Source organism: Physeter macrocephalus, chromosome 11 (genome assembly GCF_002837175.3).
Source record: "Physeter macrocephalus isolate SW-GA chromosome 11, ASM283717v5, whole genome shotgun sequence".
Lineage (NCBI taxonomy): Eukaryota > Metazoa > Chordata > Mammalia > Artiodactyla > Physeteridae > Physeter > Physeter macrocephalus.
The window spans coordinates 181,054,035-181,077,098 of record NC_041224.1 but is presented as its reverse complement, the minus strand read 5'-3'; the positions used below and the strand labels follow the sequence as shown (position 1 = coordinate 181,077,098).

Below are 23,064 nucleotides of genomic sequence, written 5' to 3'. Positions count from 1 at the left end.
CTCTCACTGTTGTGGCCTCTCCCGTTGCGGAGCACAGGCTCCGGACGCGCAGGCTCAGCGGCCATGGCCCACGGGCCCAGCCGCTCCGCGGCATGTGGGATCTTCCCGGACCGGGGCACGACCCCGCGTCCCCTGCATCGGCAGGCAGACTCTCAACCACTGCGCCACCAGGGAAGCCCATGGACACAGCTTTGAGGGGAAGTTCAGCCCACTACACTGGTGCCCCGAGAACGTTCTTCCTCTCTGATTTTTCGAATCCAGCCCTCTTCCCTCGTGTCCCTTCCCCTCTGGAACACACCCCAGTCCGGCCACCTGCTCTCAGCGCCAGTGTCTCTCCCTGGGCCTTACCTGCAGTGGTCTCACCCTGTGCCCCATGCAGCAGACAGGATGGTCTTTCTCAGAAAATCAGTTGAGACACGATACTACTGCTCAAGCCCCTCTGTGAGCCCGCCACCTCATTCAGAATAAAAGCTGGACTCTGCCCCACAGTCCCAGACCTGGCTTCTGTCTAATGTCCCCTCCTAACCATCCTTGCCCCCAGCCTCTGGGCTGGCTCTCCAAATACACCAAGCGTGTGCTCCCTCCACAGGGCCTGGGCACGTTTTCCTCTGCCCAGAACACCTTTTTCCCAGATATCCCCAGATGGGATCTCTACTTGCTGTCCCCCCATCACAAAGGCTTTCCCTGACTGCTGTCTACAGGACAGTGTCACTGCCCTGCACCTGCCCCTGCCCTCTACTGCAGGGTCAGCAAACCACAATCATGGTCTGACACCTGTTTTTTTTTTTTTTTTTTTCCCTGTACGCGGGCCTCTCACTGTCGTGGCCTCTCCCGTTGCGGAGCACAGGCTCCGGACGCGCAGGCCCAGCGGCCACGGCTCACGGGCCCAGCCCGCTCCGCGGCATGTGGGATCTTCCCGGACCGGGGCACGAACCCTTTATGTCATCTAAAACCCAGATATGTTCAAGTTATATGTGGTATCATTTTTAAGTGACTTGGTTTTCATTTACATAAAAATATTTGCATCTTGCAAGTATTTGACTTTCTAACTTGTTATGGAAAATTTTATCACATAAAAGTAGATGAAATGCATTAGTAAAGCCCCGTGTACCTATCACCCAGCTTTGACAGTAATCAATTCATGCCTAATTTTGTTTCATTTATTCCCCCTCTTCTTCCTCCTGGATTATTTTCAAGCATATCCCAGGTATCATTTCATTTGGAGTCTAGTGCATCTTTAAAAGATAAGGACTCTTAAAAAAAAAAAAATCTATCTATCTTTCTCACCCCCCTTAAATTCCTTAATATCATCAGATATCCAGTGTTCAAATATCTGGTTGTCTCAGATATCATAGTTTGAATCAGTATCCATATAAAGTCCCTAATTTACAGTTGGTTGGTAATGACTTTTAAGTCCCTTTTAATCTAGAGGTTCCCCTTGCTGCCTCTCTCATTTTCATTTTCTCTCTCCCTTGAAATCTATTTATTAAAGAAAACAGGTTTTATGTCCTTTAGAGTTTCTCAGAGTGTGGATTTTAATGACTCTGTCCCTGGGGCTTAGCTTAATTAACATGTTCTTATGTCCTCTGTATCTGCTGTAAATTGGTGATTGAATCTGGAGGCATACTTCCTTATAGAATATATAATACATGCAAATGATAAAGGTTTAAAATGGTACAAAAGGGTATATTATTGAAAAGTCAGTCATTTTCTCACAGTGTACCTTTAGGTGTCTTCCCCAGAAGCAATTATTGTGTGTAGAGTGAATGATATGTTTTTATTAAGCTGTTATATCACCAGTAAGCATACTAAATATCCTAGTAATTCTGAAGATATAAAGATTACTAATTTGTACATTTTAGAATTTGATTTTTTTATTTTTAATTTTTATTTTGTTGTTGTTGCTTGTTTTATTTGGCTGCATTGGGTCTTAGTTGCGACATGTGGGATCTTCGTTGCGGCATGCGGGATCTTTGGTTGTGGTGCGTGGGCTCCAGAGCGCGTGGGCTCAGTAGTTGCGGTGCACGGGCTTAGTTGCCGTGCAACATGTGGGATCTTAGTTCCCCGACCAGGGGTCGAGCCCGCGTCCCCTGCATTGGAAGGTGGATTCTTAACCACTGGACCACCCAGGGAAGTCCCTAAAATTTTTTTATATTTTAGTGAAGTATAGTTGATTTACAATGTTGTGTTAGTTTCTGGCGTACAGCAAAGTGATTCAGTTATACATATATATTCTTTTTTATATTCTTTTCCATTATAGGTTATTACAAGATATTGAACATAGTTTCCTGTACTATACAGTAGGACCTTGTTGTTTCTCTATTTTATATATAGTGGTTTGTATCTGCTAATCCCAAACTCCTAATTTATCCCTCTCCCCTTTCCCCTTTGGTAACCATAAATTTGTTTTCTATGTCTGTGAGTCTGTTTCTGTTTTATAAATAAGTTTATTTGTATCATATTTTAGAGCCCACATATAAGTGATATCATATGATATTTGTCTTTCTCTGTCTGACTTACTTCACTTAGTATAATAATCTCTGGGTCTGTCCACATTGCTGCAGATGGCATTATTTCATTCTTTTTTATGTCTCAGTAGTATTCCATTATGTGTGTGTGGGGTGTGTGTGCGTGTACCACATCTTCTTTCTCCATCTGTTGATGGACATTTAGGTTGCTTCCATGTCTTGGCTATTGTTAATAGCACTGCTGTGAACATTGAGGTGCATGTATGTTTTTGAATTATAATTTTCTCTGGATATATGCCCAGGAGTAGGATTGCTGAATCATATGGTAACTCTAGTTTTTTAAGGAACCTCCATACTGTTCTCCATTGTGGCTGCACCAATTTACATTCCCACCAACTGTGTAGGAGGGTTGCCTTTTCTCCACACCCTCTCCAGCATTTATTGTTTGTGGAGTTTTTAATGATGGCTATTCTGACTGGTGTGAGGTGATGCCTTGATTTGCATTTCTCTAATAATTAGTGATGCTGAGCATATTTTCATGTGCCTGTTGGCCATCTGTAAGTCTTCTTCAGAGAAATGTCTTTTTTTTTAAAGAATCCATGATAAACTTTATTTTTTTATTTTTATTTTTTTTTCCCTGTACGCGGGCCTCTCACTGTCGTGGCCTCTCCCGTTGCGGAGCACAGGCTCCGGACGCGCAGGCCCAGCGGCCACGGCTCACGGGCCCAGCCCGCTCCGCGGCATGTGGGATCTTCCCGGACCGGGGCACGAACCCATGTCCCCTGCATCGGCAGGCGGACTCCCAACCACTGCGCCACCAGGGAAGCCCTGACACCTGTTTTTATAAAGTTTTTCTGGAATGCAGCCCCAGTCATTTCTTTAAGTATCACCTAGGACAACTTCTGAGCTACGATTGCAGAGCTGACGAGCAGCACAGACTCCACGTGGCCCACAGAGCCTAGGACATTTACCACCGGGCCCTTTATAGACGGCAGGCACCTTCTGCCCCATCCCTTCGGTCCCTTCAATTGACTTCACAGCTCTTACCACTGCCCGCCTGGTTGCCCATCCTTTGCCTATACACACTCTGAGGTCAGCTCTGTGAGGGTGTCAGTGTCCGTAAGCACCTGCCCTGGAGCCTGGGGCACAGTATGTGCTCAATAAACACCCGCTGAAGGACTGTGCAAATGAAGAAACCACAGCCGCCTCAGAGGAGAGCTCGGTGCTGGTGGGATGGGAAGACAGACTTTTCCTACCTGCCTTTTGAAACCTTTTCACTTCACATCATGGATATGTATTACTTACTAAGTAACTTTTTAAATAAAGTTACTTACTTAGCAAGTAATATATAACTTTTTAAAAATAAACAACTGCTTAAAAATATGTGACTAGAGAATTACGCACATGAAAAGCAAGGCAATTACCCTCTAAATTAAAGTGATGTGGAAGGAGATGCCATCAAATAAACTACCTGGTTTTGCAGAAAATAATATTTACAAAGTTAATGTTATTAAGACTGACGACTGATTTAACCAGCAATATTGACGTGACTGTATGGGAGATGGGGAAAATAAGGTACAGAATGATGGAAAGAGCTCAATCTTCATCTATTATAGCAGCAATTAATGACTAAAGCAGAAATCACGAAAAAGCATAATTTACTTAATAAAGTACTTATCAAGATGGAGGCAATTCCAAAAACGACAGGTAAGAGTTAGAATGGTTTTCTTTGAGGGTGAGAACCAGAGAAATCAAAAAACTGGATTTCTTTTTTAAACAAGCCTTTTGGTAGTCTTTAATTTTTTAACCATTCACAGAACTTTTATTCAAAAGCTAACAAGCAGAACGGGTGCTCAACCGCTCAGGTCTGTCCTCCTGCACTGCTAAGCCCACAATGTGCTCACTCTGCAGACATGGGCTAACTACTCCCACCTGGCAAAACAAAGAGCAAACAGCAGGGTCAAAATATCCTGCTTCTTTTCACAAGGCAGGTGAAATCTTAACCTTAAAGTTGAACAAAGGACGGTGTGTTGCTAGCTTGGTAGCACCACCTCCTGCGTTAAGGTGGGAAGCGCATTCCCCAGAAACCCCCCACTGGAATGCTGCTGTTCTGAGCTGCCTCAAAAGCAGCTGAGCAGCACTGGGGCACAGGTGAAGTGGGGGCCATGTGCTCCGACGGTCGTGTCGGACGCAGCCGCTGCTGCCGGCACACTCCGCATCCAGCGGGCTTCCTGGCTGCCGGCCCAGCACAGCACTTGGCCGGGCCCCCAGTTTACAGAAGCTCCCCTAGACGGGGTGGTTTTCGAGTTCTCTACATGAGCTCCTGGTCACGACCCCACATTGCTGACCAAATATGTGTGCTCTCACAAGCCTCAAACTGTCCGCCTGTAAGCAGCTGGCTCAGGTGGACCATTTCTCCGATCTGCCCACTGGCCCTTCCAGACCTTCACTCCAGCTTCTGTCACACTCGTGTAAGAGCTAACTCAGATCTCATTTACTGCTGCATTTACAGCGGCTCTGCTTTTCTGGTGAAACCCTGTCTGACAAAAGTTGACTTTAAAAAGAAGTCTATATTCCTTTATCAGTTTTAGAAATTTGGATTTTTTTCAGAATGAAATGCCTTTTAATCTCCTCTAATAACTGTCAGAAACAAACTTAGTCTACTGCTTTCATTGTTTTAACATAGATACCCTAGTGACCAGGCAATCTCTCTAATCTCCAGAATGTGGACTGAGAATTTAACTTAAGTAGAACCTAAAATATACAAAACTGAAGTCGTTTTACCGAAGTTAGGTATTTTCCCTCAGGGAAAAAAAATTAGAAAATGCCATATGGTTTTGGAAAAAACACACAGCTTTCCCCTTGTGGTAAACTGGGAGCCCTGGTTTCTCCTGTGCCCCAGGTTTAAATCACTGTAACAAAATAGAACATACAAGCATGTTCTGGAACCTTACATGAAAGATTAGCCACTTACATTTACCTTAGTAAATTGAAAGCAAAATACAGCTCTTTTTCCAAATGAAGTCTTCTTTCAGAATAATTTTTCCCCAAATGTTTACTAATACAGTGATCTTCTGTTTCTAGAAGAGACTAGACTTTTCCCAATCTTCCACTTGAACAGAAATACCACTCTCCAGCCACCACCCGAAGAGGAAAGGAACCGGGACCGAGAAGGCCTTTCAGACAGAGTGGACAGAGGGAGGCAGCCTGCGGGTGGAGCCTTTAACAGGCCTCCGTGGCCTCCAGGAGGGCTGGGTACAGCAGCCTGCGTCCCGTCTAGGAACTGAGGACAATCAGTTTGTGCAGCTGGTACAGCAAGGTGCTCTTGTTCTTCCCTCTGCTGCTCTCCCGGTCCGCCTGCTCCATCACCAGCTTCAGATCAACCTATCGGGGCAAAAGGACCAGTCAGGCTCTGCAATGGGACTTTTCTAGACATAAAGTAAAACAAATAAAATTATACACACACATGTACACAGACACATAAGATGGCAGAAACTACTCTTTTAATTTTCCAAAAATATTTACAGAATGCTTCTCTATTCTCACAACAATAAATACTATATATCTGCTATTTCAACTTTAAATTCATCCTAATAATATGGCAATCTTTACCCAGAAATCTCCCATACATTCCTTCCTATGTAATTGTGAACAGTAAACGTGAACAGAGGCGTTAAAGCATGTAAGTTTTCTAAACCACATCAACCTCAGAATGAAATTCTGCTTTCAAATTAAGCCCTGCTATTAGCTTCAAACACAGCCATGGAGGCTGCAGGAGAGGTGGCTGGGGCACAGCTCTGTGCACATGGCGGAGCTGGCTCCAGGGACTGGTCCTCAGGGCTCTAACGGGGGAAACCAGTCATGGAGCACAAGTAACTTCTAGACTCAGAGTGGGAAAACACCATCTCCAGGGGTGGTAGCCTACTTCCACTGGCAAAGGGATGAGGAACTAGTGCCCCAGCTGGTTTATTTATAAAGACATCCTTGGCTCTAGGATTAAAGCTTCAAATTCCTCCCTGAGTTCCTTTCCTGAAATCACATTTTACTCTAAATCTTACAGACAGGAAATGTCAAGGTGCCCAATATGGGCCGTGCCCTACTTCACACCTGCTATGGACCGAATTGTGTCTTCCAAACCCCAATGTGATGATATCTGGAGATGGGGTTATTCAGGTTAGATGACGTCATTAGGGTGGGGTTCCCAGGATGGGATTAGGATGGGATTAGTGCCCTTATAAGAAGAGACACCAGAGAGACACCACTCTCTCTGCCATGCGAGGGCACAGTGAGAAGGTGGATGTCTCCAAGCCACTCCAACAACAACCAATGTACCCTAAAAGCTAATCCAGACATTCATACCTGTTTTATCCAAAATTAAAGGATAATTAGCCTGAGGTCTAATTTTTCACCAAGACATCACATAGAGTATACTATCCAGAAACAGCCTGTGTGGTCTGTGACCCTGCCCCGTTAACCAAAGAACCACGCACTTTGCCGCCAGGCTCCCTCTCTGCTCCCCGGGCATCCTCCACCAACCCTGTTGGAGCCCCTGAATCCATCAAGAGCTCTGTTCCCATCAATCCTGGTGGTAGGCTGCTCACGTGGCCACCTACTTCTCACCTGATTCCACTCATATGGCTTTTCATGCCACTTAGGAACAATCTTCTCTCTTGGTTTCAACGGACAGAACAAACTAAAATTTAAAAAAAGAGAGTTTCAAGTCACCTTAATTATATGTTAGTAATTGAAAACACTACTGTGATTTTTAAAAAGAGATTTAAATCTTATGTACTTTCCCTCAGAATTATAAGTCCAATAAGTTTCTTAAAGGTCAAAATTTATGTAATTATGATCAGAGAGTATTTTAACCCCCAATACATTCAAAAACAAACAAAAAAAATGGAGCAACGTGGGTCTATAAGACTGACCCTTGTTTTCTGTGTTCCCCTAGTAACCAGTGGAGGCTGCTCCGTTACCACACATCGCCTGGGTTACTGAGTCAAGTTCTAGGAAATGTAAGAGGATCTTTTATACCATTTATTCTTAAGCAGCCATGACAAGTTGGAAATGTCATCAGCTTAAAAAGGCAGAGATAGAGAATTCTAGCAATAAGAATGTAAAGAAGTCTGTAAATCTTCTTGCATCCCCCCCCCAATAACTATAAAACTAGACAAAATCGTCCAAAAAACATGCCTGAAGACTCTGGATATTAACCAAAAGCAAGTAAGTTCAGAAGCATTCATTCACGAAAAGCTGCTGAACTCCAGGTAACAACAGTGGAGTCTGTGGAATTCATGCCTGGGGCTACTCCCACCCGCCACTCACGCCCACCCCACCAGCTCAACCTGGCACCCTAGTGTTCCCAAGGTGAAAACAGGCATCTTCACTGCCAGACTGAATTTACTTGATTTGGAGCAGAGGGTAAAAACCCTCATGCCTGGCAGCACTGTCAGTAAAAATGGTAACCTCAGTAGGAAATACATGGAGAAAGCCCACAGCTCTGGGAGCCTTCGGCCTTGGTCCTGCTTGAGGCCAGCAGCAGACCAGCTGACAATCCAGAAATCCAAGAGGGAGATCCTGGAAACGAGTGTCGCAGAGGCTAGTCGGGCTCATCACACATCCCCTAGCTGACGGAGAAGCTGCACACACACGTGCAGCGGAGACCTACGAAGGCCCCTGGCCTGCCACACAGCCCTGGCCGACTGGAAGGTGGCATGCACGCACAGGAAAGCCCTGGCAAGAAATAAAAGCCAGATTTCAAAACTGCCTGAACTTTGGCTGTACTACCTGACCCACACAGAGACCCACCGGCAGAGGGCAGAAGCCTTAATGACTTCAGTATTTAAGCACAACTTCTCACTAATCATTGGCTTAGCACTAAGCAATGCAGACACAAGCATGACCCCTAACAAGCCAGGCTGAAAAATAAAAAGGAGAATTAAAAAAACAGGCATTAGTGGCCTTACAACATGGTGGGGAAACTGATTCTGCAGAATTCTGCAGGAAGTAATCAAAACCCTACATTATCTAAAATGCCCAACTTTCAGCAAAAATTATGAGATATTTTGTGAAGAAACAGGAATGTGTGACCCATACTCAGGAATAAAAAAAATAACAGCCAACAGAAGCTGACTGAGTGGACTCAGATGTGGTTTTAGCAGTTAAGACTTTAAAGAAGTCACTGCAAGTATATACAAAGAATTAAAGCAAACTATGTTTAAAGAAATAAAGGAAAATATGATGGTAATGACTCAAAGGTAATCTCAATAAAAATTTAAAACTATACACAGAACCAAAGAGAAATTTTAGAGTTGAAAGGTACATTAACTAAAATGGAAAATTCCTTACGTAGGAGACCAAAATCTGTAGGTGTGAGATGGACAAATAAAGAATCAGTAAACTTAAGGATAGATCAATAGAAGTTAACTAATCTGAACAACAGAGAGAAAAAGGACTGAAGAAAAATGACCAGAGCCTCAGAGACCGGTGGGACAACATCAATTGTACAAACACATGTAAAATGGGAGTCCCAACGGAGAGGAGAGCAGGAATAGGGCAGAAAAATCATTTTTAAAAATTCAAAGATGCAAATAGGTTATAAGTAAAAGGATAGGAAAAGATATGCCGTGGAGACAGTAACAAAACCACGCCAGAGTAGCTATATTAATATCAGACAAAATAGACTTTAAAACAAGAAATATTACTAGAACAAAAAGGGAGATATCATAATGACAAAAGGGCTAATACATCAGAAAGACACAAAAATTATAAACATAAGCGTGTCTAATAGAGCCCCAAAAGACATAAAAGAAAAGCTGACAGACTTGAAAAAAGAAATAACTCAATAATTAGTTAGAAATTTTAATATCCCAGTTTCAACATTCACAGAACTAGAGAGAAAACCAGCAAAGACAGTGAGTCCTAGAATACCAACTCAATCCACCCAACATCTACAAAACACCCCACCCAACAACAGACATGCATTCTTCTCAAGTGAACATGAACCATTTTCCAGGAAAGACTGTATGTCAGGCCATAAAACAAGTCTCAATAAATTTTAAAAGAAATTCTGAAAGACTGAAATCATTCAAAGTATGTATAATACCTACACAGAAATAAATTATATATCAACAACATTTTAAAAAGTTGAAAAATCCCAAAATACTCGAAAATTAAACAAAATACTTCTAAACAACACATCAAAGAAGAAATCACAAGGGAAACTAGAGAATATTTTAAAAAGAATAAAAATCAAAATACAACAAATCAAGAAGTATGGGATGCAGCAAAAGAAGTAACGGAGAGAACCGTATAGCTTTAAATGTCTGTAACAGAAAAGAAGGTTTCAAAACAATAATTAAGCTTCTAAGTTATAAAACTAGAAAAAGAGCATGCTAAACCCAAAGCAATCAGAAGTAAGGGAATAATAATTATGAGAGTGAACATCAATGAACCAGAAAAAAGATAAACACTGGGGGGAAAAAAAATCAACAAAACCAAAAGTTAGTCCTTTAAAGAGGTCAACAGAATTAATCAATTTTAGCTAAGCTAAACTGACTTAAGAAGAAAATCTGAATAGATCTAAAACACAAGAAATTTAATTAGTAATTTAAAATCTCCCCACAAAGAGAAGTCCAAGCTCAAATGATTTCATTAGTAATTTCTATCAAATATTTAAAGAAATAATATCAATCTTATATAAACTCTTTGAGAAAATAGCAGGAAACACCTCCTAACTCATTCTATGAAGCCAGTACTACTCTGATACCAAATCAGACAAAGATATCACAAGAAAACTACAAACCAATAACCCTCATGAACACAGATGAAAAAACCTTTAACTTGTTTGCTATAAAACAAGTTTATAGGGACTTCCCTCATGGCGCAGTGGTTAAGAATCCGCCTGCCAATGCCCTTTAAAGAGGTCAACAGAATTAATCAATTTTAGCTAAGCTAAACTGACTTAAGAAGAAAATCTGAATAGATCTAAAACACAAGAAATTTAATTAGTAATTTAAAATCTCCCCACAAAGAGAAGTCCAAGCTCAAATGATTTCATTAGTAATTTCTATCAAATATTTAAAGAAATAATATCAATCTTATATAAACTCTTTGAGAAAATAGCAGGAAACACCTCCTAACTCATTCTATGAAGCCAGTACTACTCTGATACCAAATCAGACAAAGATATCACAAGAAAACTACAAACCAATAACCCTCATGAACACAGATGAAAAAACCTTTAACTTGTTTGCTATAAAACAAGTTTATAGGGACTTCCCTCATGGCGCAGTGGTTAAGAATCCGCCTGCCAATGCAGGGGACACGGGTTTGAGCCCTGGTCCGGGAAGATCCCATATGCCGCGGAGCAACGAGGCCCGTGTGCCCCAACTACTGAGCCTGCGAGCCACAGCTACTGAGCCTGCACGTCTAGAGCTCCGCAACAAGAGAAGCCACCGCAGTGAGAAGCCCGCGCACTGCAACGAAGAGTAGCCCCTGCTTGCTGCAGCTAGAGAAAGCCCGCACGCAACAACGAAGACCCAACACAGCCAAAAATAAAAATAAATTTAAAAAAATAAATAAAAATAAAACAAGTTTATAAAAAGAATTACACACTATGTGGAATTCATCCCAGGAATGCAGGCTAGTTTTAACAACCAAAAAGCAATTAATGTAATGTACCATACAAATCAAATAAAAGAAAAAACAAACCATGATTATCTCACAGACACAGAAAAGGCATTTGGCAAAATGTGACATCCTTTCCTGATAAAAGCTCTCAGCAAACTAGGAATAGAAAGGAACTCCTTCAACCTGATAAAGAGCCTCTAAAAAAACCCTGCAGCTAACATACTTAGTAGTGAAAAACAATGCTTCCTCCCCAAAATTGGGAACAAGGCAAAGATGTATGTTCTCACCACTTCTATTCAGCTCAATACAGAGGGTTCTAGCCAGTATAATAAAACAGGAAAAAGAAATTAAGAGCGTACAGTCTGGAAAGGAAGAAGTAAAACTGTCTTTATTCACAGATATGATCCTGTATGTAGCAAATCCTAAAGAATCTACAAAAACTACTGGCACTAACAAACAGGTTTAACAAGGTCACAGGATAAAAGATCAATATATAAAAATCAATTGTTCATTTCTAGCAATGAACAATGCAAAAATAAAGAAAATAATTTAAACTCACAATAGCATCAAAAAAACTAAAACAGAAATAATTTAACAAAATTCTATGCACTTGAAAACCATAAAAAGTGTTAAGAGAAATTAAAGAATATCTAACAGACATTCCAGCTCGGTGCATTGGACAACTCAATACTGTTAAGATGGCAATTCTCCTCAAACTGATCTACAGATTCAATACAATCCCCATCACAACCCCTGCAAGGTTTGTTGTAGAAATGGACAAGCCGATCTTAAATTTTATATGGAAAGGAAAAGGATCTAAAATAGTAAAAAAAAAAAAACAACTTTGAAAAAGAAGAACAAAATATGAGGACTAACACTACCCAATTTCAAGAATTACTATTAAAGACAGACATAAATCAATAGAACAAAATAGGAAGTTCAAAAATAAACCTTTACATTTATGGCCAACTGATTTTTGACAGGTGCCAAGGCAATTCAGAGGGGGAAAAGACAGTTCTTCAGCAAATGATGTTATAACAACTGGATGTTCATATGTGAAAAAATGAACTTAAGACTCCTACACGCCACACCATATACAAATATCATCTCAAAATGGATCAAAGACCTCAGTACCATAAGTAAATATAAGAATTAGAGGAAAAGAGAGGAGAAAACTCTTCTGTGACCTTGGGTTTAGCAAAGATTTTTCAGATATAACACCAAAAGCATAAACCATAAAAAAAACTTTTTTAAAGCTAAAGTGGACACCATCAAAATTAAAAACTTGTGTTCTTTAGGATATGCCATTAAGAAAATGCAAAGACAAGCTATGCGATGGGGAAAATATCTGCAAATTGCATATTCGGAAGAGACTTTTAGCTAGCATTTATAAAGAATTTCTACAACTCAATAAGACAATCAAACCAATTAAAAAATGGAAAAGATCTGAAGATACTTCACCAGAAAAGGTGTATGATTGGTTAATAAGGATATAAAAAGATCTTTTATATCATTAGTTATTAAGGAAATTCAAATTAAAACCATAATAAGATACTACCATAACTCCACTAGATTAAGCACAATAAAAAATACACTGACAGGGGCTTCCCTGGTGGCGCAGTGGCTGAGAGTCCGCCTGCCGATGCAGGGGACACGGGTTCGTGCCCCGGTCCGGGAGGATCCCACATGCCGCGGAGCAGCTGGACCCGTGAGCCATGGCCGCTGCGCCTGCGCGTCCGGAGCCTGTGTTCCGCAACGGGAGAGGCCACAACAGTCAGAGGCCCGCGTACCGCAAAAAAAAAAAAAAAAAAAAAATACACTGACAATGCCAAGTGCAGGCAAGGATGTGAAGAGACTGGAACTGTCATATGTTGCTGGTGGGAATGTAATATGAGAGTCACTCTGGAAAACAGTTTATCCATTTCTTAAAAAATTAACATAAACTTACTATACAACCTACCAATTCTACTCCTAGATATCTACCCAAGAGAGAAGAAAATATATGTTCACTCAAAGACTTTACATGACTTTCCAGAGTAGCATTATTCATAACAGCCAAATACTGGAAACAATCCAAACATCTCATCAACTCGTGAATGGATAAAGGAAATGTGGCATACACAAACAGTGGAGTATTATTCAGTTGTTAAAAAGAACAAACATGTTACAACACGGATGAACCTCAAACATATTATGCTCAATTAAAGAAGCCAGATTAAAAAAAAAAACATGATGCCATTTATATAAAATTTTCAGAGAAGGCAAATCTATGGAGACCAAGAGCAGCTCAGTGGTTGCCTGGAGTGGGGGTAGGAACAGGAGTTGCTGACAAACGTTAAGAACTTGTGTTTCTAAAAATAGCTTTATTGAGGTACGTACCGTGAACTAATTAATTTTAAGTACACAATTTAATAATTTTAGTAAATTTATAGATTTGTGTGACTATCACCACAACTGTTCTAAGGTATTTACAAGCGAACTTTTGGGGATGACAGAACTGTTGTAAAGCTGAGCTGTGGTGATGGTTAGCCCAAGTCCGCAGACTTACTAAAACTACTGAACTGCTACCCTAAGCCCCACCTACCCAGAGCACAGCAAGTCAGGACACGGCCACCCTCGTCGGGGGTGGAGAGAGACAGGGGGGTAAGGAGAAGCAAAGGAGCACCAGGTGACTGGTCCTTCCTGACGAGAAGGCGTCCTGTGCTGTTGGGAGCAGAGCTGTGTAAGAACAGGGAGCATCTGCCAACTTGGTGACCTGCCGCTCCTTCCCATAGGCATTTTGGGTGATTTCTTTTAGCTTTATGAGCACTTCTAATGTTTCATAACACGGTTTCCCTCAGCTGCTGGTCACATGGCACATTCACTGTGTGCAAACACACTGAGATGACCTGTGCACTGTATGTATGTTAAACTTCAACACAAAGTTCACGTAAAAATATTTGCAGCCTTTATCACAATGGCTAAGGCAGCTCTGTTTATCTAACACCTTTCTGAAAGGTGTCCACTGCTCCCTGTTCTCACTCAGGACTGGATGTGCTGGGAGCCTTCTGTTTGCTCCTCCCCCATGACTGTCCTCCCTTCTGGGCCTCCTCTGAGCTGTCCAGGCTGACCTGGTCTCATGGGCTGCACCAATGAGAGCCCCTGTCCTAGGGATTCGGGTTGGGTTTGGCCAACCGGGGAGCCCAGCAAGTGTCGGAGGGGGAGGGGGAGCGGGAGGCCAGGATGCTTATCCTGGTGGAAGCGCGACAGCGGGGCCCACTCTTGTTAAGTTGGTCCTCTCCACACAGCCTCTCAGCCTCCACAGCCCAGGCCCCCTCCCTCCCTTTGCCCCTGAGGTGCCCACTGTGGTTTCCCTCCGACCTGCCTGTGCTATTTGAAAGGGTCTCTTTATCACATATTCTCAAGCCACCCCTCCTTGCTGCCTGGCTCCTGGCTGACGATCAGGACACAGGTGGCTGGTGCCTCCGTCTGGAACCTCTAGATAACACCCCGTGTCAGAGGATCAATCTATCACGTCTCATAAACAATTCAAGGCGTTCACAATCCAGACAGCTAAGAAAGAAACCTTGTCGTCACACAACTCACCCTAAAAGTTTCTGCCGGACGTTATCCTGCAACTGTGTGATTCTTTCTGGCCCAAGACACATCGATCCATTTGGTCCATCACACACTAGCTTATTAATAGCGGCTCTGAGAATATTAATCTGTAAATAAATGGCAACGTAAATACTCATATGATTCTTCTATAATTGAATTCCACTCCACTTTTAAATAATTCATAAGCATTCAGATTTCATATTTTCATGATTATCATCAGTATGGTTTCTGGAAGAAATTATCAAAATGACACAGATAACACCAATAACCACTATCAATAATTTAAGAAACAATAAAAGAAAAAAAACAGCAAGGAAGGTTCAGACTTTTCAGTTTAAGCACACTTTTTAAACCTGTATTCTAAAATTTAATAGTTTAACCTATGGGGTTACACTGTTCAAAATCTACTTGTATCACATACACAATAAGCCCTCTGTATCTGTGGATTCAACCAACCTTGGATCAAAAACATTCAGGAAAAAAAAAATTCCACGAAGTTCCAAACGTCAAACCTGAATTTGCCATACACTGGCAACTATTTACATAGGGTTTACACTGTATTATTCTAAGTATACAAAAGTATACATAAATCGATATATAAATCTATCTATATAAGTATATATAAATCTGGGATTATAAGTAATCCAGGAATCATCTAAAGTATATGGGTGGTGTGCACAGGTTATATGCAAATACTACACCATTTTATATAAGGGACTTGAGCGTCTGCGGATTTTGGTGTCTAAGGGGGGTCTTGGAACCAATCTCCCACAGATACTGAGGGAGGACCATATGTTCCTCTCACCTTGTGTGTGTCTTTTCTTCCTTTTTTTTTTAAAAAAAATATTTATTTATTTGGCTGCATCAGGTCTTCGTTGAGGCACGTGGGGTCTTTCGCTGTGGCACGGGCTTCTCTCTAGTTGTGGCGCTCAGACTCCAGAGCACGTGGGCTCAGTAGTTGTGGCCCGCAGGCTCTAGAGTGCATGGGCTTGGTTGCCCCCCGGCATGTGGGATCTTAGTTCCCCGACCAGGGATTGAACCCACGTCCCCTGCATTGGAAGGAGGATTCTTAACCACTGGACCATCAGGGAAGTCCCTTGTGTGCGTTTTTTCAATTGAGGTACAACTGGTACATGACAGTATGTTAGTTGCAGGGGTACAACAGAATAATTAGGTGCTTGTATACACTGCACAGTAAGTCCAGTTACCATCGGTCACCATGTACCTGACCCCTTCATCCTTTCTGCCCCTCTCGGCCCCCGGCTGTCTCCCTGTTTGCAACGTTCCCACAGAAGCCTGAGGAGTGCCCCCAGAGCAACAACATGCCATATTTTGTTCCAGCCTGTGCCATAGTGCTTAATGAACTTTCTGCTTTCAGTAATCTGAAATTTAGGAAGAGCAGCAGAGACAGAACGGACGTTCCGTGCACCCCTCCCCAACGCGAGCGCCTTCCACCCGCAGTCCATCTTGTCACTACTGAGAGGCTGACCTGGGCACGTCACTGTTAACTAGAGTCCAGGCTCCATGTGGATTTGACCGTCTTTTCTACTCACATCCTCTTTCTGTCCCCGGACCCAATCCAGGGCACCACACTGCACCTGTTGTCACGTCTCCCCGGACTCCTTTGGTCCAGGGCAGTTTCTTAGCCTTTTCCTGTTTTTTGAGACCTTGACAGTTCTGATTTCTGGTCAGGTATTTTGTGAGATGCCCTCTAGTCTGGGCTTATGTGACGTCTTTCTCATGATGAGGTTGGGGTGGTGAGTTCTGGGGAGAGCCCCACAGAGGTGGGGGCCCTTCTCATCCCGTCCCATCAGGATGTGTGTGCCATCGCCAAGATGGATCACTGGTGATGCTGGCCTTGGCCACTTGGCTGAGGCAGCATCTGCCAGGCTCGGTGGAAGCCGGTCACTAAGTCTAGTCCACTCTCAAAGCGGGGAGGAGGGAACAGGGGAGGTTTAAGCTCCACTTCCTGGGTACTGCTGGGAATTCTCCTGAGTGGAAGATGTGTCTCCTCTTCCCCATTTGTTTTTTCAATCGCTTGTTTACACCCTTTGGACACTGTGAGTCATGACCCAATACCCCACGATTTATTTTGTTGCTCTGTTCCAACCTTGGCCACTGGGCTGCCATGTCCCTGTGACAGGCTGCATCCTTTTGTTTCTTGAGTGCTTCTTTACTTCCTGGCTCTACAAGAAGCTCCAGGCTCATCCTGTGTCTCCTCTGCCCACTTCTCCAAGGAGCCCTGGTTCCTTTTACCGGAAAATCCTATCAGAAACCGCAATCTGGGCCCTGGGTTTGTTCACGGCTGCTGGGGTGTCATCGTTTCTTGCGCTCAGAGAGCCAGGTTATCGGTGCGTGCGTACGAAATCATGTACACACAGGTAACTTCCTTGCATGCAGTAAGTTAAACACGAACTCCCACTGAACCATGTCTCGCAGTCGCCCTGTCCCGCAGGGCGGGCTCCAGCCTCCCTTTCTAAGCCCGTCTCTAAGTCTAGTAATAAGAAACCTGGCTCCTGCGCCCATTTACTCTGTTGCTCAACCCCAGTAACTCGCAGCTTCAGAATTAACTTGCACTCCATGAGAAACAACTTTACCAACTAGAAGACAGTGTATATGTGCAGTTTCTTTTTGTCTGTAGCCTTACCATTTGCAGTCAAAAGTGTTTTCCAAAGCTCCTTTTCCCCTCACCCCCTTCAATGCAATTATCCCCCAAATCCTAGTCGGTGCTGGTGTGCGTGCGTGTGTGTGTGTGTGTGTGTGTGTGTGTGTGTGTGGACTGCATATATCAGAGTTCCACTCTTTCATGGGGCACGGACTATGTGTTTTTTTTTTAATATTTAGTTTTTTACTTATTTATTTGGTTGCACCAGGTCTTCTTAGCTGCAGCAGGTGGACTCCTTAGTTGCAGCACATGGGCTCCTTAGTTGTGGCAGGTGAACTCTTAGCTGTGGCATGCACGTGGGATCTAGTTCCCTGACCAGGGATCGAACCCGGGCCCCCTGCCCTGGGAGCGTGGAGTCTTAACCAATACACCAGCAGGGAAGCCCCAGACTATGGGATTTTTGGGGGGGGGTTTTGTTGTTTTTTTTTTTAACATCTTTATTGGAGTACAAGTGCTTTACAATGTTGTGTTAGTTTCTGCTGTATAACAAAGTGAATCAGCTATATGCATACATACAACCCTATATCCCACCCCCGTCTTGCATCTCCCTCCCACCCTCCCTGTCCCACCCCTCTAGGTGGTCACAAAGCACCGAGCTGATCTCCCTGTGCTATGCGGCTGCTTCCCACTAGCTATCTGTTTTACATTTGGTAGTCAGACTACGGGTTTTGACAAGCACACAGAGCCATGCATCTACCCCCGCAGCACACACAGGGCAGCTCCTTCACCCTCCAGTCCCTGTGGTACCCTTTGTGGTCCGTCACTCCTCCGCCCCCAGGAACCACATATCTGTTTTCCGTCCCTATAGTCTGGCCTTTTCCAGAATGTCATATGAATAGAATCATACCATCTGTAGCCCCCGAGTCCCGGCTTCTCTCACTTAGTAACATGCATTTAAGATCCACTCACGTTGTGGCATGAATCAACTGCTCACTCCTTTTCACTGCTGAAGGGTACTCCACTGTATGGCTATGCCACAGTTTGTCCATTCCCCTGCTGAAGGACATCTTGACTGCTTCTAGTTTTTAGCTACCATGAATTATGAATGCTGCAATCCATATTCACAGACCGGTCTTATGTGGATGTAAGTTTTCAAATCTCTGATGGATACTTAAAAGTAGGACTCCTGGGTCTTATGGTGGGTGTATGTTTACCTTTTAAGAACCTTATCTTCCACAAAACACGAGCTTCACTCTGCACTCCCACCAGCAATAACAGCATCCCTGGTGCTCCACATCCTTGCCAGCACTGGGCATTTTCAGTTTCTTTGGATTTTAGCCATTCTAATAGGTCTGCAGAGGTACGTCACTGAGATCTTAACTTGCATTTTCCTAATGACATATGATGTTGAACACCTTTTCATTGGTTTGTTGCCATCCATATTTAATTTAGTTGCTTATTTTATTGAGTTTTAAGAGTTCATTACACATTACGAACAAAAGTCCTTCCTTAGATACATATTTGCAAGTATTTCCTCCTCGTGTGTAGCTTGTATTTTCATCCTCTTAACAGGGTCTTTTGCAGAGCAGGTTTTAATTTGATAAAGTCCAACTTATCAATTTTTTCTTTCACAGATTATGCTTCGTTGCATCTACAAACTCACTGCCAAACCCAAGGTCATATAGATTTTCTCCTGTATTTACTTCTAGAAGTTTTACAGCTTCACATTTCACGACTAGGTCTATGATCTAAGGAGTACTTTTAAGCCCCAAAGCCCCTTTACATGAAAGAGCAGTCAAGTTCAATCAACAAAGCCACATGCCCCCTGGAGAAAGGACCAGCCCGCAGGCCTCGTCCAGCGCCCCTCCCCCACCCCCCTCCTGCACAGCTATGCCAACCTCAGCGACTCCATGGAACTTCCAGCACTCTAGAGGAGTGCTTCCAAACTAGCTGTCCTGAAAGACCAGCTTTGTTTCTCATTTCATAAAATGCAAGAGAACTGAGTTACTACAACAATGAAATACAAAAACAAAAGCATATAAAACATAAGCCCAAATTTTTCATTATTAAATTCAAAAGCTATAAAATTACTTTGTCGGGCCTTCCCTGGTGGCGCAGCGGTTGAGAGTCCGCCTGCCGATGCAGGGGACGCGGGTTCGTGCCCCGGTCCGGGAAGATCCCACATGCCGCGGAGCGGCTGGGCCTGTGAGCCACGGCCGCTGAGACTGCGCGTCCGGAGCCTGCGCTCCGCAGCGGGAGAGGCCGCAACGGTGAGAGGCCCGCGTACCGCAAAAAAAAAAAAAAAAAAAAAATTACTTTGTCACCCAAGTCTCTAAACGGTCAGCCTTAACTTGCGCACTGATCTGGTCCCAGAGCAGCACAGCTACTTCCGCTGCAGAGTCGAGCTTGCACCCAAGGGTCAGCCCAGCACGCCCCCCACCGTGCGTGTGGAAAGGACCGAGTGGGGCAGGACTTTCCTCAGTCCCCAGCAGGAGCTAGCGAGGATGCCCAGCCGGTCCTGACCTGGCGCCAGGCCTGCGCAGACACGCACGGCAGTCCCGCTGCTGAGCTCCAGCGCCCAGGAAGGCTGGCTGTGCCGGGAGGTGCCTAAGGAGAAGTCCAGAGAGCGCCGCCTATCAGGAGGCGGCTTCGCACAGCAAAGTAGCACAGGCAGGTCCAGGGAGAGCGGGCACGCCTGCATTTTGGGCACGGTGCCAGACACGGCTCCTGCCGCTGAACGGCTGCACCGGCAAAACGGGAGCGAGAAGTGGCTCCCACCCTCCGATGACCTCAGCAGCCTTACCTCCGTGATATCCTCCACGCGGAACTGCACGTCAAATGCGAGCTCCATGTCATGCTCCGGCAGGACAGGGGCCCCTGTAGTTGGATTCCACCCCAAACCACAGAGGACTCCAGTATAGCATTTGCCGTCTTGATCAACTCTAAATGAAAAGGTTTGAGAAAGTTAATATTTCAAAACTGTTAAGCCACTGGGTTTTTTGGTTTTTTTGAATGGGCAGCCTGAGTTTATTTTATATATATAGATCGTATATATGTATTTATTTATTTATTGAAGTACAGTTGATTTACAATATTGTGTTAGTTTCAGGTGTACAGCACAGCAATTTGGATATATATATATATGTATGTATGTGTACATATCCCTCTTCAGACTCTTTTCCCTTATAGGTTGTTAGAAAATATTGAAGGGCTTCCCTGGTGGCGCAGTGGTTAAGAATCCGGCTGCCAATGCAGGGGACACAGGTTCGAGCCCTGGTCCGGGAAGATCCCACATGCTGTGGAGCAACTGAGCCCGTGCGCCACAACTACTGAGCCGGCGCTCTAGAGCCCACAAGCCACGACAACTGAGCCCGTGCGTCACAACTACTGAAGCCTGTGCTCTAGAGCCCGTGAGCCACAACTACTGAGCCTACATGCCACAACTACTGAAGCCCGCACGCCTAGAGCCCGTGCTCCACAACAAGAGAAGCCACCGCAATGAGCAGCCCACGCACTGCAACGAAGAGTAGCCCCCGCTCGCCGCAACTAGAGAAAGCTCGCGCGCAGCAATGAAGACCTAATGCAGCCAAAAACAAATAAATTAATTAATTAAAAAAAAAAAAAAAGCAAGCCCTGCTCACTGACACACTTCTCTTTACTAAAGCCTCTAGGAGCTCCTGTCTGATCTTGGCATGAGAAAGAGCCACAGCTGCAGTCTTACCTCGAGGCACCACTGCGAGTGGGATGGGCACGGTTTCCCACTGACAACCGTTGCCAGGAGACTTGGCGCCACAACCACAGCCCATTAACGACAGGACGTCCATCAGCACGGTGCTGATGCTGGGCCTCAACTCCACCTCCACTTTGATCCCTTTTGCCCCACTTCAACTCGCGCTCCCGTGTGAGGCTGTGTGTCCTTGTCAGCTCTCTGAGCTTCTTTCTAAACGGAGTCTCGGTGTAGCTCCGCAAATAATCATAAAGCCTCCCTCAATCACACTGAAGCCGGGGGAGGCGCGGCCGGCCTCCAGACCTGCCGAGGACACTTCTCCATCGGCGCTTTCTCTCCAAAAGGAGGGAGGGGCCCCGTTTCTCCCACTGGGTTCGCCTCTTACCAAAGCCTGGGGACAAGACAAGTGAGCACCCCATACCTGAGCTCCATGACCGGTGCAAACAGCATGCTGAGGAGCACGGGAAGGCCGGGGATGTGCGGCATCAGCGAGGTCTCCCTCAGCAGCATGGTGGACCCTGCAGACAGCCACGGCCAAGGGCAGTGCTGGGCACATCGTCATGAGTGTGACACCTTCCCTCCCCACAACTCCTCCTTGTCCTCAGGCCTCCCTCTGTGTTGAGTCTGTCCCCACAGATGTGCCCCAGCAGAGCAGTGCTCCCTGGTGTCGGTCCCCACGGCACCCCAGGAGGAACCCTGTATCCTAAGGCTCAAGCTTTGACCCCGTCTGGGGGCCCGTCCTGTCTGGTTACTCTTGCCTTTCCTTTCTCCTCCTTAGGCTATCAGGTTTGTCCCTGGGCCAAGCTCTTGGATTTGCTCTCCTCTGCGGCCAAGCACAATGGAACGAATGGATGATCAAGGAATCAATCCACACATCCCTGCACGGCGGGAAAGGTGATGATGCTCCAGTTCTTAAACTCCCACCAGCCAATGCACTCAGGAAATAGTCTAAAACATGGCACACGGGCATGAGGCTGTTCACTGATTATAAGACAAACCGTTCCGGGAACTGGAGTGAAGCGGAAGGAGAGAAGAGCACCACCGAAGGGACAGCAGGCCTTCACTCACCGGTGGCGTTAACCGAAAGGGAAGCTGCAACCAGCATCCTCTGGTGGAGGTCCTCGGGGCTGTCGCTGATGATGACAGAGTTGATGCTCTCCTTCTCAACCCAAACACACCTGAAAGGAGAGCTGTCGGGAGACGGCTGCCCCTCCAGCCGTGAGGCAGTGAGTGATGCCAAACCCGCGAGGAACACATTTCAAAGGCAGTCCAACACGCAAACACAGGCCCAACAAGTGCAATACACCACGGCCCAGTCTGCGCTGGGCCTCCTCACACTGGAGTCCTGGGGCTGGTCCCCCACCCACTTCGCTCTTCCGCTCCTTGTGTGATCCCAGCCGCTCCCTGGACCCACATGCTGACCCTGCCCAAACCTCTACCTCCACCCCAGACCTCTGTCCCGTGGTCCACCCACCCCTTTCACCTCTCAGCAGAGCCCCAGCAGGGCACCCTCCACTCCTGCTCCTCCCCCATCATCAACTCTAATCAAGCACCGGCCTGTTGGGTCCACACTGAAAGCTCTCACAAAGCTGCCCACTTCTGCACCTCCTGTCGTGGACTCGGCACAGTCCACGGTGGTTCTGCTCTGGAGCACAGTGTGAGCAGCCTCAGAGGTCGGCGCCTACCCGAGCATCCTTCGTGCTGGGGCTCTGCACACCTTAAAGTGCCCACAGAGCACTTGGACACCTTGTGAAAATGCAGGTTCGAAAGGTCTGGGTGGGGCTGAGACCTGCATCTCTAACAAGCTCTTGGGGACACATCTGCTGCTGGCCCTGGAGGAGACTTTGAGAAGCCAGGGTCTACCCTGTAGCCGAAGTGACCATTTAAAGTGCACACAGGGGGCTTCCCTGGTGGCGCAGTGGTTGAGAGTCTGCCTGCCGACGCAGGGGACACGGGTTCGTGCCCCGGTCCGGGAAGATCCCACATGCCGTGGAGCGGCTAGGCCCGTGAGCCATGGCCGCTGAGCCTGCGCGTCT

At 45.2% G+C, this 23,064-nt stretch overlaps 1 protein-coding gene across 1 annotated transcript in view; it reads right to left on the bottom strand.

Annotated features, from left to right (window-relative positions):
* Window positions 1–5,744: 5,744 nt before the first annotated feature.
* The window catches only part of TDRD9 (tudor domain containing 9), a 130,448-nt gene continuing 113,128 nt past the window's right edge, over window positions 5,745–23,064 (bottom strand). The window contains exons 31-36 of the mRNA XM_007128400.2: window positions 22,097–22,206; window positions 21,450–21,546; window positions 20,105–20,243; window positions 14,685–14,803; window positions 7,089–7,161; window positions 5,745–5,852 (exon numbers count right to left, since the gene is read on the bottom strand). Coding sequence (XP_007128462.2) covers window positions 5,745–5,852; window positions 7,089–7,161; window positions 14,685–14,803; window positions 20,105–20,243; window positions 21,450–21,546; window positions 22,097–22,206 — 646 coding nt within the window. The remainder of the gene's footprint in view (window positions 5,853–7,088; window positions 7,162–14,684; window positions 14,804–20,104; window positions 20,244–21,449; window positions 21,547–22,096; window positions 22,207–23,064) is intronic.